Raw genomic sequence first — 15,837 nt, forward strand, 5'->3', positions numbered from 1 at the left:
CAAGCCTCTTCAAACTTTGTGAATGAAGGCCAAAGAAAAGAAATTCTGCTGGTGGCTCTCTTCTGAGTTCATATTTCTTTCTTGTTGCAGAAAGCGCTTCTTTCCGCATTCATCATGCCCCTCTTTGTTGCACAGACACCCTCCCTGTCAGAGGATTTGAGCTGTTCTGAGTTTGTTTATTATTAGATTTATTTCTCCTATAAGCAAATGTGTTCACAACATTCCATGGGGAATCTTCTTAATTGTCACATAAATGTCATCTTATGTAAATTGAATATTTATCTTTCCATGCAAGAGGGGGTAGTGGAGGGGAAAGGAAAAATAAACAACCTTCAGTCTTGGAGAGGGAAAGGGATTTAAAACTCATCCACCTGCCTTCAAAAACAAAGGTGAAGGAAGGGAAAAAAATCATTGGATTATCTTGGAGGGGGCAGAAAACCTCGGCAAGGAGGAGATGGTTTGGGGATGCTGGGCCAGGCTTCTCCAAACCTCAGCCCAAAGCCAACCAACCACCCCAGCTGGAGCATTCCCAGGAGGCAGAAGGTTGCCCCCCACGTGCCTACCCATCCAGGAGGCCTGCCCTTTTCCTTCCTAGAGAGAAGGTGAGCTCCCCGGGCGCAGCGGGTTGGGTGGGTGTGGCCCGCAGCTCAGGGAACCGACCCAAGGCTCCGCCACTGCCGGCTAGCCGCCCGACAGCCCGCCCGCCTGGCGAGCGCAGGCTCTTCTTCCAGAAACTGCGAGGATTGGAGAGCACTGTTTGTGCACCACAAGGTCAAGTCGGGAAGTGGAGTCGGAGGAGGAGGGGCGAGGAGGAGAGGGTGGGGAGAGGGGCGCCCCGCTTCACCGCCAAGTACCAGCCCTGGGAAGTTGCCCCTCGGTTTTTAACCCTTTGCGGTTATAAGAGGCACGAGGCAGAAGGAAGGGGGTGTCCGGGGGCAAACTCCGCCTGAGGCTAGGACGCGCTGCCACCCTCCTAGCCACCCACCCATCACAGCGCGCCTCACTACTCCCCCCCGGAAATGCAGGGCAGCACCGGGCGCCAAGAGGCACCGCGAGGGGGAGGGGGCAACGAGCCCAAGAAGGGACCCCCCCCCCACAGCAGCCCCTTTCTACCGGAGGTCGCCCACAATTTCAAGTTTCCCTGCCTGGGATGCTAGTTTGCATTTGGTGTGGGTGGGGGGAGGAGGACCGCGCCCCCTCCCCCAGCCCCATGCGTGCCCCTCCCCTGCACTCCTGCCAGCACTTTCTGCTCACTTCTGGGCTGCAAAAAACGCCACGCTATTTATTCGATTCCGATTTTAAAGCCAGTGGTTCCTAAACCTAGCGGAGGGCTAGGGTCTTCCAGCTCCGGAGTCCCGGGGGGGGGGGGGGGGGGGGGGGGGTACTCCGTGCAAACCTCGTTTCCTCCGCGAGTGTCGCCTCCAGGCTGTTATTTGCAAAGAAACGTCTTTTTGACGCAGGGAGAAATGGCAAATTTTAAGTACGTCATTAATATGGCGCCAAAAGATTTTTTTTTTTAAGTATAAGCTTGCTTTTTTTTTTTAAGGTTGTGGGGGGCTCCGCCTGGGTCTGGGGCGCGAAGGGGGCGGGGTGTGAGCAGAAAGTGTGAGTGAGCGAGTGGAGGGGCGGGGTATGTGTGTGAGTGTGTGAAGTGTGAGCCGACCTGATGGGACTTGCACGGGCTGAGCCGGCGCTCGGGCCTGGCCCTGGGGACAGGGCGGGCTGGGGGCGCCCCGGAGTCCACGAGGAGTCCGGGCCCGCGTGCAAGCGGGCGGGGGACCATGCAGGGCACCCCCCCGCGGGGGGGCCCGCAACGCTACCTGGGACTGTCGCCGGAGCCAAACAACTGGGCGAGGGGGGGGGACACGGCGGGGGGGGTGCCGGGAGCGGAGATCCGAGTGAATTAGAAAAAAAGTGGCTACTCCCCCTCCCTCTCCTCCTGCCCGCCCCCACCCCACCCCCACCCCAACACATTTTTTTTCTCCTCTAAAGAGATCACAAGGAAGTCTTGGTTTAAAAAGAAACAGAAACATACACAGGGGGTTGGTGAATGGTGCCGACCGCGGCCATCGCAGTTGGAGGCTATTTTTTGGGGGGGTGAGTAGCGTCCATGGAGTTACTTTGCGCCCACTCCTAGAGGCACCAGCTCAGGGATGGAGGGCTGACCGTATTCCCAGCAGGGGTGCGGGGCTTGGGGACGCTGCGGCCCGGTCGCCTCCCTCGCCACGACCCCGGATGGATGCGCGCCCCCCGCCCTCCCGCGCCGGCCCCAGGAGCTCCTGGCTTCGGGAGCATCCTTCCCGCGCCGGCCCCCGCCGCGGCGCGTAGCCGAGGGCAGCGCCCCTCGGGAGGGCACCGCGGAGCAAGGTAAGAGCCAGCCCCCTGCGAATGGGCCCTGCGCATCTCAACGGCATTATTTTGTGGGCTTTTTTTTTTTTTTTTTTTTTTTTTTTTTTTTTTTGCAACAGATCTGCCAGTGCTCCTCGCTCCCTCTCTCTCTTGCTCACTCGCTCCCTCTCTCTCTTGCTGGCTGCCTGTTCTAGGAAGCCAGCGCGGGGGGTGGGGGGGGGGAACGCACAGCACTGGGGAGAGAGATTGCGCATGTTGGTCAGCCGTGTTTTAAAGAGTACAGTGCGGGGAGGCTGAGAGGGGCACATGCAACAACTTTTGGAAGGGTGAGCCTGGCGACCTTCTTTATTAATGACTGCGGCAAAGCGCCCCTGGGCCGGCGAGGGGGCGCGGGCGGGTGGGGGTGCTGGGGCTGCAAGTTGCCTCGCGGGCTCCGGCCGGCCCGAGGGGCTGCGGCGCGACCGGGGTGCGGGGTGGGGAGGCCGAGCAGCTGGGAAGCAGGACACGGAAACCCGGAGCTATCTGCCCTTCTGTCTCCCCGAGTTTCATTTTGTTGATACGCAGCACGTCCGGGTGCCGAACCGGACTGAGCCGATGCACATGACCCCGCGCTGGGCTCACGTGCAGCCGGTCCAGTCCTAGACACCTTCCGGGGGCCACCGCCTCCGCCCTGCGCCCCCTTTCCAGGCTGGGTGCACGCGGGCGCTGCACGCGGGGGCAGCATGCTCGGTTTCTGGGCTCAGAGGCATTGCACAAATTAGTTTTTTTTCTTTTTGAGGGGCGGGGGACAACCTTCCCAGGTGAGTGCAAGATACGCAACCCAGGTAGTTAGGGTGCGTACTGGGGGTAGGGGCAGAAGCCGTTCGGGGTTGCGCGGGAGTCCGGCGGGGGAAGAGGCGCTGCTGCTAGAGTGGAAATGTACCGGCGACGGCCGGAGCGGCGGGTGCGCGCTCGCGGGGCGACGGCAGGGGGCGTGGCCCTTGTTTACCTTCTCCCAACTCTGCCGGTTCGCGTCCCGCTTTGGGGAGTACTCTGCAGCTCCCTGCCCTCCGCCCTTACACTCTGGGTGGTACCTAGGGGCAGTGGGCAAGTGGCGGGCCCTGCCTAGGACACACGCACCTGACCCCAAAATGAGTGACATTGCAGCCCCCGCCCCCACCAAGCACTGCTGCAGTCCCTCCGGCGGATCCCCGGCCCCGCCCCGCCCCCGGCAGTGGCATCTTCCCGGCTCACCTCCTTCCTCTCTCTCCCTCCCTCCTTCCCACCCACTTGCCTGCGCCTGCGGAGCGGCTCTCGCACGCCCACTCCCAGCCAGGGTGCAGACTTGTAGCTCCCCACGGTCCCTTCCCGCCCATCCCTGGGTCCCGAGACACCCCCTTCTCCGGGCAAGAGCTTATCCTGGGTCAGCTTGGCGACTCGTAGCTGTTCTGCCGGAGGGTGAAGACGTTTGCAAAACCGGCTTGGAGGCTTCTCTTTACCTTATAGAGAGGCCCAGCCAACCCTACCCGGTACCCCTACTGCACACCTCTACTCAACTCAGCACCCCTGCCCCCACCCGGGGCTCAGTTGCCCTTCCCTGAGTCCCCCTAGAGCCCTCCCTCGCCTCGGGCGCCAAGCCCACCCACCTCCTGGCACCGTCCCCGGCCCGAACCGCCTCTTGCCCTTCCTACACCAGGGCCGGAGCCCCCCGCAGCCACCTCCGGCTCCTCCTCCCAGCTCCCGCGGTCGGAATCACGCCGGCGCGCCTTCAACCTGCGTGCCCATCGCCCGCCACCAGGGGCAGGCTGGAGGCGCGTAACCTTCTTCTAATCCCCTTAGCAGCCGGCCTGGGCACTTTTTTTTTTTTTTTTTTAAACCAGCTTGGCCTCAGGCCTCCTGCTGGGGGGCGGGGGAGGGGCGCCAGGTTTCTTTATGCCCGACAGTACATAGCACTGGCCGTCTCAGGTCTCTGAAGATTTCCAAACTTCACCCTTACCCCTACCCCCCCCCCCCCCATCTGCAGAATTCCGAGATACAAAGTTTTACCCAAGAGGTAGTTTGCAAGAGGTCAGTGGGAGGGATTATGACTGTTTTCAGAGAAGTGCCAGAGGGGTTAGGGAGCCCCTTTTGAAATGAAGAGTTTTGAGCCAGAAAAAACAGTTAGGGTGTACCCTTAAACATTTATATTTGAGACAGGCCCGAGTTTGGGAGGTGGGTTCTCCTCCCAAAGTGGCACTGTCTCATCTCCCTGGTAAAATTCCCAGTAGGACATTTGGCAGGAGGGCCAGGCCGCGGGTTGCCAACCGGGCCTGGCCCTGTTTCCTGGGTTCCCAGGGTACTGACTTCTTTTTCCCCTAGCCTGATTTCTTTTTTCCCCTTAGTGCCCCAAGCGAACACACCAAACCTCCAGGTCCAATTGTCCCATCTTCCTTGGGCGGGTTGGGACTCGCAGAGCAATCCACTAAAGCAGAGGAGGAAAATAACAGAATAAACTGTAAGGGGGGGGGGGGGAGATGAGTAATAAAACTGACCCAGTCAAGGAGGAAGGCTTTCATGTTTAGGCTATGCTATTTGCTTTTTAGGTCACAGGCTGCAAAAACAGGCTTTGATCCGAAGTGGGCGAATAATTTATTGAGAAAGTTTGCATGGTGGTGGTGGGGGGGGGGAGGATGTTTGTTTGATCTGGAGCCCTCTCCTCTGTAGTTCCAAGTGCTGTTGGCTGTTGTTTGAAGTGGAAAAGCATTTGGTTCCACAGCAAATGCTTGGTAGAGGGAAGTCCTCACCATGCGCAGCAGGACTTACCAGTGAATGTTGCTTTTGAAACTATTTGGCCAAGGGTCTTCCCAGCACTCTTCACAGATGAAGTGTTTAAGGACAGGGTTATTTGGACTCTGGATACAGCAAATGTTTTCCCATCCGACATGCTTTTCCTTTTCCCAAATTGCCTGGCTAAATGGCCACTGACACTTACCCCAGAGTCTATCGTATCTCGGCACTTAGCTCTCACTGACAGTTTGGATATGTGATTCTCCAGCTCCCTAGTGTACCTTAATATCCAAGTTAAGCCTTTGACACTGACTCCTCTATTTTTGAGGTGGTGGGCAGCGTGTTCTGGTTATTTACAGCCAGTGTTTCTATTAGACTAGAAGGTGGCTGGTTGTCTGATGCACCCATCGGGTGCTTCACTGAGTGTGCAACAGGCTCTCTGGAAATTTCGTGGATGTTTAACCTGGATGAGAGGAGGCCAGATAACTTTGGGAGATAACTTTGACTTGTCTTGTCCCCATATGAGACCTGTGTCATGCTCCTGAAATTCTTAAGTGGTGGGTCTAAGCTCAAAGCTTAGGCACTAAGGGAGGTTGGTTCTGGGGCCTTAGGCAGTCCTCTCAGTTTCCACTCAGCCATCCCATTGGAGTTTGGAAAACTTCCATCCATGCTAGGGACTGAAGGTCTCCCTACAGACCTGACAGGGCAGCCAGCTGGCCTAGGTTTGAATGGAGTTTTCAGCAATGGCAAAGACACTGTGAATCTCAGTTTATCAGCCAGTGGGATTGATGATAATTCCTATGTCTAGGTGAGCATAGAAAATGAACGACTGTCTTAAAGACTCACCCTGAGACTGAGAATGTAGTTGGTCTAGCGAGTGCAAAGCCCTGGGTTCAGTCTCTGTCACCGCAATGAAAAGGGAAGGGAGAAAAGCCCAAAGTGAGGCGTGTGGTAGCGTCCGCACCATAGCAACCAGTCTTGCTCTTAATGAACTTAGGCTAGCCAGTTCATTATCTACACCCTGGCCTTTGCTGTCAGCTCCAGGCTAGGCCAGCAAGACAACTGTCTTCTGTGAAGAAGAGATGAGAAGCATCCAACAGGTGCCCATGGGCAGCTAGACTTAGAGCAGTCCACTGATTTTTTTTCCCCTGGGTATGTGTGTGTGTGTTGGGGGTAGGGTTGAGGAAGTACCAAATGACAGATTAGACAGAACCCATCACATTCGTGGGATCTCGTTGGTTGAGTCCCTAGAGCTGTCCTGCACAGTGCATGTAGGCGCTGGAAGCTGTAGGCGCTGAAAACTGGAGCCTGGTGGGGACTCTTACTATTGCAGGTAGGCAATGATGTGGTAGGAGAGGGTTCATGTTCCCCGAGGGCTTGGAGAAGTAGAGTTGACAGTCACAGACAGCAACCCTCTGCTCTGTGCGCACAAAAGCACTTTCTGTATCTGCAATTATTGTCCCCAAGAAGGCATTAAAGTTAATGAGAGATGGGAAAGAGTGGGGCTGTGACCCCCGTTTGAAGCGGTTAAGGAGTGCGCGAGCTCTTGTTTTCTGAATGTCTGGCCTTCCTTGCACAAGGAGGCTCTGAGGACAGGTTTTCCAGCCGAAATATCATTAAATTGTATTAGCATCTTATTACACACACGCCTTCGCGGTCTGCCTCAGACAGGGAGAGTTTTTGTTTCTCTCTGAGAGATTGTGTCTGGAATGGTAAATTGCCTGCTTGAAGGTCTCCCCCCACCCCCACTTTTTTTCAGGAGGACGGAATCCTGCTGTGTGTGTGTGAGGGCAGGCCTAGTGGCCTCTGGAGAGGAGAGGCCGGAGGCCAGGTTGGGGTGTTTTAATTGCCCCAGGGAGTGGCCTCAGTAGCTAGCCTGAAAGACCCACTGTTCCCAGGGTCAGCTGGGAGGGCGTTAATGGAGGCCCAGGGTGTTTATTTGAATTTATTTGCAGAGACATCTTTAAAAGAGACTGGCATTGGGCAGTGGTGTTCCAGGGCCAGAACTTTAGTGGGCACTAAAGCCGATGGCCCTGTGCTGCCAAGAAAACATCTGCCACCAAATTGCTACCCTGTTACTGAGTTGACATTGGTTATTAGCCAGGAGCCCAACCCAATAAAGCTGCCTGGAAAATGTGCGGGGTCAAGACTGGGAAAGAGGACTGGAAACAGGAGGGAATCTTGGGCTGGGGTGTTGGTGTCTGCCAGCAGCAGGCCGACCAGCTGGGCTGTGTGGTCCTGACACTCCAGGAGGGAGGGACCAGAGTTTGCTCAGTACTCCCCATGATCCTGGGCCCAATTCTGCTAAAAGAAGCAGAGGAGGTAGGAGCCCGCGCTGGGCTTAACCCTTGAGAGAGTTCCTGGCGTTCACATGAGCATCTAGCCAGACATGTTCTTTACTCATTCCCAAGGAGGACGGATGGCAGGTAGCTCAACACTGATGGGTTCTCTGAAGACAGAGAAACGGGGCAGCTAATTTCTCTCAATAGGGTAATGGGTAGTAACTGACACTGACAGCTGACCCAGCTTGTGCCGGGTCTGGAAGCACCGAGAACCTTTGACTGGGAAGAGGAAACAAAAAGAGGCAGGGGCTGCGGCTGTGGTTGAGTGGTAGCGTTCTTGTCTTTTGTGAACGAGGTCCTAGGTTCGGTCCCCAGTCTTACGAAAGGGAGGTCACTGTGTTGGGATGTAGTGAGGAAGGGGGTAGTCACTGTCAACCTGAGGTAGGCAGGGTCCAGATTGGTGTTGGCTCTGGGGAGGAGATGAGATTTGGCCTTGGATCAGCTGAAAGCCTGTGTAAGAATTTGGGGGTGGAGGGGGCAGGAGTTGGCAGTGTGATATAGGCTTTAAGCTTTAAAGATTTCTTTGATTGCCGTGTGGAGTTATGAGTCCGCGGCGAACATGGTAGCGAGAGCAAGGAAGTGAATGGACCAGGTGGGAGGTGAGATGGGCGTGACCCAGTGGGATGATCGCGGAGTTGGAGTGGGCATGCGCAGGACTGGCCAGAGGTTGACAGGTGCAGAGGAGGCACGGAGGCCATGGGCCACTGCTCTGTTGATGGCCCTTTGGTCACCCACAGTCCAGAGAGCTCCCTGTGTGTGTTGCCATCCTGGGGTGGCATGGGAAGTGCAGTGGACCCAGAAGAATCAAGTGAAGATCTTTCTTGCTCAGACTCTCCTCTACAGATAGGATTTCAGGACTAACTACTTCCTTCAGAAGCAAGTGCCTAGTGCCACTGAAGTCATCTGTGGGAGCAGACCGTGCCTGGGGAGAGCTGGGAGGGGTCGTTAGAGGGAAAACCTGAGAGAGCTGCTCCATCATTCCCACCTGTTAACTGTCCCCATTCTCGCCAGTGCGCCAGGTGATTTATAAAACGAAGGGGCTGCCTCATTGAGGAGGCCGGGTGTATGTCTGCAAGCTGACCGGTCACCTGTTGGTCTCTGGACAAGGACCCAGCACTATGAGAAGGGCATGGGCACCCATGGTCACTGCCTGTTCTTTCCAAAGGGCTGGCCCTGGTAGGGCTCTTCATTCTGGCTCAAGGCCGCTCTGCGAGCATTTACTAGCTAGTACCCGCGCAGCGCTTCAGCTGCCTCCAGCCGCTGTGCTGAGAGTGCTTCTCACTCATTTAGTCTGGCCAGCTGATTCTAGCCAACAAATGTGTTTCCTTTGGCCCTTTCAGGGTGTTCTTTAAATCCTGACTCAGTCCCAGCTTTTTTTAATTCAAATGTATGGGGAAATCAGATCCAGTTTACCTCCTGGGGGAAGTATGTCTTTGCCAAGACCTCTGGCCTTGGGAGCTACCGGTAGGGCTAGAATTTGAACCCAACACTCCTAAGTCCATAACTCCTGCTCCTCTTCCTCCTGGACTGGAGGTCACACCCAGGGACTTGTGCCTAAGCACACCGCAGGTGGCTGCTGAGCTCTGCCCTCAGCCCCAGCCAGCTATTAGTGCTGCAGGACCTCCTAGTTTAGAAGTACTGTTGCCCTCCTTGGAAATGTAAGCAGTTCCTGGGCAGGGTTGATGGAGGAGCTGGAAGGGTGAATTTACTGCCACACCAGCGACAGGGCTAAGTGGGCCCATATGTGGGCCAAGGCCAGAGTTCTTTTAGAAAGCCAGCCTTCCTCGGTTCCTGGATGTCACAAAGGGCGAAGTCTGGTACAAACATTGTCACCTTGGGTAATTCCTGAGCCTCAGTTTCCTCATCCCTTAGATTCTAAGAGTGAGGGGAAGTCAGTTGCCATATACACTATTAACCAAGGGCTGTCCTGAGATCCCCGTCTGCCATAAAGAAACAGGTCTTTATTGTTCCTGCCTCTTGGGTTGCTTGCTCTGGCAGGTGTCTTTCATTCTCTTGCCTTTTAGGAAACACTGGACAGCAAACAAGCAGCCCCATTGGGCTCCTCCCATTCTCTTGGGGGACAGTGGGTAAGAGAGGCACCTATTTGAGGTCAAGGGTAAAGCAGGAAGGTCATTGTGGTTGGCCCAGAGATCTGGGTAAGCATCCTCCCCACTTAGTGAGTGGATGTTCCAGGGTCTCTGTGGCACTACAGGAAGGTAGGCAGGGGCACCCCATAGTTTGACAAGAACTGGCTAGAGAGAAGAAGGGGTGGTGGGGAGGTCCTGTGGTGAGGCCATTCTAGGACTGAGAGGGAATGAGGTAGGAGTCCCTTGACACCAGCCAGGTAGTAACCAAGCAGGCTCCACCATTCATTTTGCAAGACCTGGGGAAGAAATGGATAGGCACAGCTTTCCAGGTTGAAGCTGATTCCTTGCACAAAAGGAGCTCAGGGCAACCTTGGGGATCAGGCCTCAGATTCTGGGGTTCAGTGCTCATCTCCATCCAGCCAGTTAGTTAGGAGTGGAATGAGGCAGGCATCATCTGTAAATGTAAAGATACATCTTACACCAGCTGTCCGGCACTCGGCCCTGTGGATGCGGTTCTGACGGCCGTGTGAGGGAGCCACCCTTAGTGTCTGAGAGCTTAGATGGTGTGGTTGAGATAAAGTAGGATTACATTTTATCTGAGAAAGGACCTGCTACCCTGTTTCCACACCCCCAATAGCCACTATGCTCAGGATTTGGGCCTCAATCATGGTTTGTGCCTTACCTTGAGAGCATGGTCCTGGCAGAATCATCCTTATTCCCTCTTCTCCCTCCTCCCTCTAGGGATGCTCAGGAGGTATCTGCAATAGGTGTTATTTTCTAGCCTGCTCATTTCATTGACTGGGAACCGGGACTTGAGTGGTCATTGTCACCTTTCAGTTTGTGCCTGCTGGTCTCCCTGCAGTCCTGTCCACTGGACAGACTTCTGCTTGTCAGAACCTTTAACAAATGCTGGCCCTGTGAGTGGGTCGGGGAAGGATGAGGCTGCCCTTGTCCTTCTCTGCGTGGACGTGTGGGTCGAGGATGCAGCTGATGGGGTGTTTTCCAGAAAGACTGAGGATTTCCCCGGGTGTCTGTGAAGGTAATGACCCTTCTTGCCTTTTGTTGCAGATGGAAGAGAAGAGGCGAAAATACTCCATCAGCAGTGAGAACTCCGATACCACTGACAGTAAGGCCCTCCCACCTGGGGTTCTAGAGGGACAGCCTATAAGGAATACTGGCAGGCCCAAAGACTTGGTAGGAGGAGGCTGACCCTCCATTCAGCTCAGCCCAGGGCTGTCACGTGGGTGAGACCAATTCAAGTCAGGTTTCTCTGCCCCTGAGGTAGCCAGGCCCTGCCTTTACCAGAGCCTCACCCTCTAGGTATGCCTTCCTTCTGATCGGAACAAACCAACTCTGATCCTCAGGGCATTTGCTATTGGCTGATAGAGGGGGGAAAATTAATCCTTTGGCTTCCTGTTGAGTAGGGATCCTTTTAGAAGTCTCTCCAAAACAGACGCTTTGTAGCCCTTTATTATAGTTAGTTAATTATTAAAATAGAACAATTAACTTTGTAACCAGTGGCAGACTCTGATCAGAGGATTTCCTATGGTGTTCAGTATGGCACATAGCAGGTATTTTATAAATGTTGGCTGAAGAAATTAATGAAGAAGCACATCCTTGGGGGCTGGAGAGATGGCTCAGTGGTTAAGAGCATTGCCTGCTCTTCCAAAGGTCCTGAGTTCAATTCCCAGCAACCACATGGTGGCTCACAACCATCTGTAATGAGGTCTGGTGCCCTCTTCTGATCTGCAGACAGAATATTGTATACATAATAAATAAATAAATATTTTTTAAAAAGCACATCCTTCATGGAATCTTGGCAGTAGATTCTCAGAGGTTGATTAGATAAGGGCTGGGTGTGTTGGGAGGATGTTCAGAAGTGGGAAGAAGGGTTCCTGTTGTAGGTTCCAGGGCCACTAGGGCTGGTTAGTGAGACTCTGTATAAAACAAAAGTAGAAAAAGCCTTGCGTCTTCCTGACCCCTCTTGTGGAGGCCATTAGTCTAGCAAAGGCCTCAGACCCTACAGTCGTGGCCAACTGAGGAATCCCTTTGCACCATCCTAAAGCTATACATAACAGTATCCTTCAGTCAGCCTTTCGAGGACCCCTCGTTCCGTATCTCGTTAATCAGCTTCTTGTTACTGTCATGAAATATGTGAAATCATTAGCCTATGAAAGGAAAGGTTTGCTTAGCTCACCATGCATGAGTAATTGTCCTCAGTGACAATCCCTGTGAGATTCCAGGTTCTAAAAAGTCATGCTGCCTCTCACCTTAGCCAGAGGACTAAGTCTTTGACATGTAGACCTTTGAGGATCTCCTAAATCATCACTCATGTTACAGAAGAGCGAACAGATAGCTAGCTAATCTCCACACTGAGGAGGCTGAAGAAGAAGCATGAGTTCGAGGCCAGCCTGTCTTGGTGTCATTTCCTGTTGCTGGGATAAAATCCCTGACAAAGCAGCTTAAGGAAGGGTTTATTCTGGCTCACAGTTCAGGGTCCAGTCCATCACGACGGGGAAGGCTGGTGACAAGAGCTCAGAGCGCAGGGTCACAGGTTGTCTCTGCAGTTGAGAAGAGAGAGACAGACAGAGAGAGATACAGTCCAGGACCCAAGCTTGGGGTGTGTGATCTCTTTAGTGTGGGTCTTCTCTCTTTAACCCAGGAATAGTCAAAATAGTTCTGGGCTCTTAGCCAGAAGTTAACCAGTCCTTCACAGGTCTGCTGGAGGCTTACCTACCTCCTGGGTGATTCTGGCTTCTATCACCGTGGTAGTTAACACTAACATCACCCATTTCACCCCTTCCAGGCTTACAGGGATCAATCATTTGCCTGTGGTGACCAGTAAGTAGGAGGCTAACTTGGGTCTGCCCAGATTGCTACTTTCACATGCACCTACCCGACTTTTGTATCTTACTGGGACCTGCAGAAATACCTTGTTACACCTAACCCTGGGGCAGACATGGGAGGACAGGGGCATTCCTTGACAAGTAGGAAGCAGAGACTCAGAAGGTCCAGGGACTTTTCTCTGGAGCCACAAAAAATGCCCTTTGATTTCTTCAGCCCCTTTTCAGTGGTGAGTGAAGGGGGCCTTTATAGTTCCATTGGTCTGTGGAAAGGCTGGGGCCCAGAACAGGGACAGTGCTTCCTGCTCCTGACCTTTCAAGCTGGGGCTTCTTCTCGAGACTTGCCATCCTCTGATGTGGTTGGGTGCTGATTCTGACCCTCCAGGACCCTTCATGGCCTGTGGCTATCTGCATGTCACGTGACATCCACATCAGCATCAAGAGTGTCCAAACTGCCCAGCAGTACCAAGTTGGGCTGGCCCCGACAGGAACGAAAAGAGCCCTCCGAGGTAGGTAGTGATGGCGTAGTTTCTGGAGCGCGTGAGGCTGAGGTAGGGAGGTGACACCTGTTGGGAGTGAGAGAGCAGGCTGAGCAGATGTATGAAGGCCACGTGTTCTTGGCAGAGGGTCAGAGGTGACCAGTGTGGCAGGATGGAATGATTGGGGGACTAGTTTCATCTGAGCTGTTCTTCTTGACCTGAGAGAATCCTTTTAAAGGTCATAATAGGACAGTGATATATCTGATTGTGTTGTGTTGTCATGAGACAGGGTCTCTCTGTGTAGACCAGGCTGGCCTCACACTCACAGAGATCCATCTACCTCTGCCTCCCGAGCGCTAAAAGGTATGTGCCACCACATCAGGCATAATCTGATAGTTTTAAAAAAGGTTCCACTGGCTGCTGTGGAAGAAAGTAGATCACTTGCAGCTTGTAATTTAGAGCTGGTGGCAACAGATTAAAGAGTAAAGGGATTTCGGGTGCTTCAAACAGAACTGAGGGTGACAAGGTTGCTGGTGCTAGACAGAAGGGATAGAAGTGTTCAGAACCCTCTGGATGCTTCTGGCAATATTTAGTGGTTACCTACATTTTAAGCCTTCCTTGCTTTGACCCAGGGTAATGCTTTCACCTGCTGACCGTAGCAAGGATGTTTAGTGCTTCTGTGGAGGAGTCCTTGAAGTTCATGAACTGGCATTAAGACCTTGCTCTCCTCGTGGCCTATGAAAAATTGCATGCCGGGGCCCTACTGTTCCTTCTGAGGACTTCACTGGCAATGCATTGGGCAGAGAAGAGGCCCTTGGTTTAAATGCTGGCTACAATATGCCAGCCAGACGTAGTGGGTGATGTAGGAGGGTCTTCTATCTATCTGTTTCTTTCATTGGTTAATTAATAAAGAAAACTGCTTGGCCTGATGAGGTCAGAACATAGGTAGGCGGGGAGAAGACAGAACAGAATCGTGGGAGGAAGAAGAAAGCAGGGACAGGCAGATGCCATGATCCTCCGACCCGAGACGAACATAGGTTAGGATCTTTCGGTAAGCACCACCACCTCGGTGATACACAAATTATTAGAAGTGGGTTAATTAAGATGTGAGAGTTAGCCAAGAAGAGGGCTAGAGATGAATGGGCCAGGCATGTTTTAAACAGTACAGTTTTCCTGCGTTTACATGCGTTATTTGCGGGGCTAAGCTAAGCCCGTGCTGAGTCCGGGCGAGATGAAAAAAAACAGGCCTGCTCCACCTCATCACTACATAGTGGTACACCCTTTAATCCCAGCACTCTGTGAGGGCCGAGGCAGGGCAGAATCTACAATCACGTTCCAGGGCAAGCTAAGGCTTGTTAACACAGAGAAGCCCTGTTGTTTTGAAAATAAATAAATAAATTTATAACAAATAAATAAAGTGGCTGGGAGAACTTTGGGGGTCTGCATTTCCAACCTGGTCGCTATGCATGCAGCCTGCTTTTGCAGTTGATTGTGGGTGAAGGAACCATGTCAAGTTATCAGTGATTCGTTTCGTGTATGTAGCTAACCCATAGGTACACGTGAGTACATGTCTATGTCATGGCATGCATGTGAAGGGTAGGGAACAATTCGAAGGAGTTGAATCTTATGCCATTTGGGTTACCAGGGTCAAGTTCAGGCCCTTAGACTTGGCAAGCAACGCACCTGCTGGGCCATCGCACCAGCCTTCATGCCTTCCAACACCTGGGTTGGGTGGAAGCGATGTGGAGGTGTTCTGGGTGTTTGATAGTGAAGGATGGAATTGGATGTGGGGGCTGAAGGGCTAAAGAGCACACTGTGGGCACGTCTATACCCTCCTTCTTAGCTGGCTACTTGGGAGGACAGAGCTGTACCAAACACAGTGGGAAGGAAAAGAAAGGGTAGGACTTTGGAAGGTTCTGCTTTTTCATGGAGTGAGTACCTTTTGTAGTCCCCTTTCCTTGGCCCTCCTGGCCCTGGGAGGCGGAACTACCATGCACTCTGGGACCCTGAGGATGTTGCCTCTGAGAATCCTGCCTGTCTCCAGCTTCCCTGTGGTTCTGTGTGTATTTGCCATGAGATGTATTGCCATGAAATAGGAAACTCGTCCCCTGCCTCCCTCCCCAGCTCGTGGGGGATGGGGCGAACCTTCTACACTGGCTGGATCAACCTTAGGAGGAAACAGGTGTTCAGCAAGGCTGAGAAGAAAGAGCAATTTGCATGGGGGCAGAAAATTCCCCTGCCTCTTGGGTTTTCCAGCCCAGAGGCTTTGTACCCAAAATAGACTTGAACCTCTCAAAAGGCCCTTTCTGGGGGACTAGCTGTGCACAGCCCAGGCCCAGAACAGGAGCCCCTGCAGGTGGCTTGTGATGTCCACCCAGGAGGGCTGAAGAGTCTTCCCTGCCTTGAACTGCAGCCAAGCCTTTCCTCCCACAGCAGGCTGGAGAACAGCCTGAGAGGTTTTCCCCGTCCTCTTGAGTGAGAGGGTTGAGCCGTGGCCGGTATAAATTCTGAGTTATGGTGGGGCAGAGAAGAAAGCATCAATGAAAGCTTCCAAATGATTTGGCGCGTGAGAGGGCGGAGAGGAAGAGGAGCTAGGACTTGACTGCAAGAACATTCGCATGCTCGGGTGAATGAACTGGAAGCAAGGGCCTTGCTAGTGAGCTGGTTTAAAAGGCAAAGGTTCCAGGCACCCTAACAAAACAGGTTCTTGGGAGCCCCAACTGCCTGGCGCCTTGTGGGATAACTGCCAGGCTGGTCACATCAGGGCTCTCACTGTGGCAGAGAGGTACAGGAAACACCCCCCAACCCCACCCCACCCCCACTGCCCGTGGCTGCAAGCTGAGGAAGCTGTGTTCACTCCGTTTTTATTCCTGTGTGTCCAGTAGTAAGAGTTGGGAGCTTGAGGAACCATGGTGCTTAGCATCGCACAAATTGTGGAAGAATGGAGTGAGCTGTAAGTTGGGCTGTGGGCTAGGATTAGAAAAAAACAGAC

The 15,837-nt window shown here is 53.5% G+C and overlaps 1 protein-coding gene across 5 annotated transcripts in view; it reads left to right on the top strand.

The window, feature by feature from the left end:
- Window positions 1-696: 696 nt before the first annotated feature.
- Jade2 (jade family PHD finger 2) overlaps window positions 697-15,837 on the top strand; it is a 48,041-nt gene continuing 32,900 nt past the window's right edge. Inside the window, exons 1-4 of one of the 5 annotated variants that reach the window (XM_038326175.1) lie at window positions 2,008-2,367; window positions 4,710-4,793; window positions 10,588-10,649; window positions 12,781-12,875. In XM_038326175.1, the coding sequence (XP_038182103.1) occupies window positions 2,240-2,367; window positions 4,710-4,793; window positions 10,588-10,649; window positions 12,781-12,875 (369 nt within the window). In that variant the 5' untranslated portion in view covers window positions 2,008-2,239. Of the gene's footprint in view, window positions 772-2,007; window positions 2,368-2,635; window positions 2,676-4,709; window positions 4,794-10,587; window positions 10,650-12,780; window positions 12,876-15,837 lie in introns of those variants that run through there. The other 4 variants (XM_038326170.1, XM_038326169.1, XM_038326172.1 and 1 more) reach the window with 4 other exon arrangements.

The sequence above is a fragment of the Arvicola amphibius genome, chromosome 4, assembly GCF_903992535.2.
Source record: "Arvicola amphibius chromosome 4, mArvAmp1.2, whole genome shotgun sequence".
NCBI lineage: Eukaryota > Metazoa > Chordata > Mammalia > Rodentia > Cricetidae > Arvicola > Arvicola amphibius.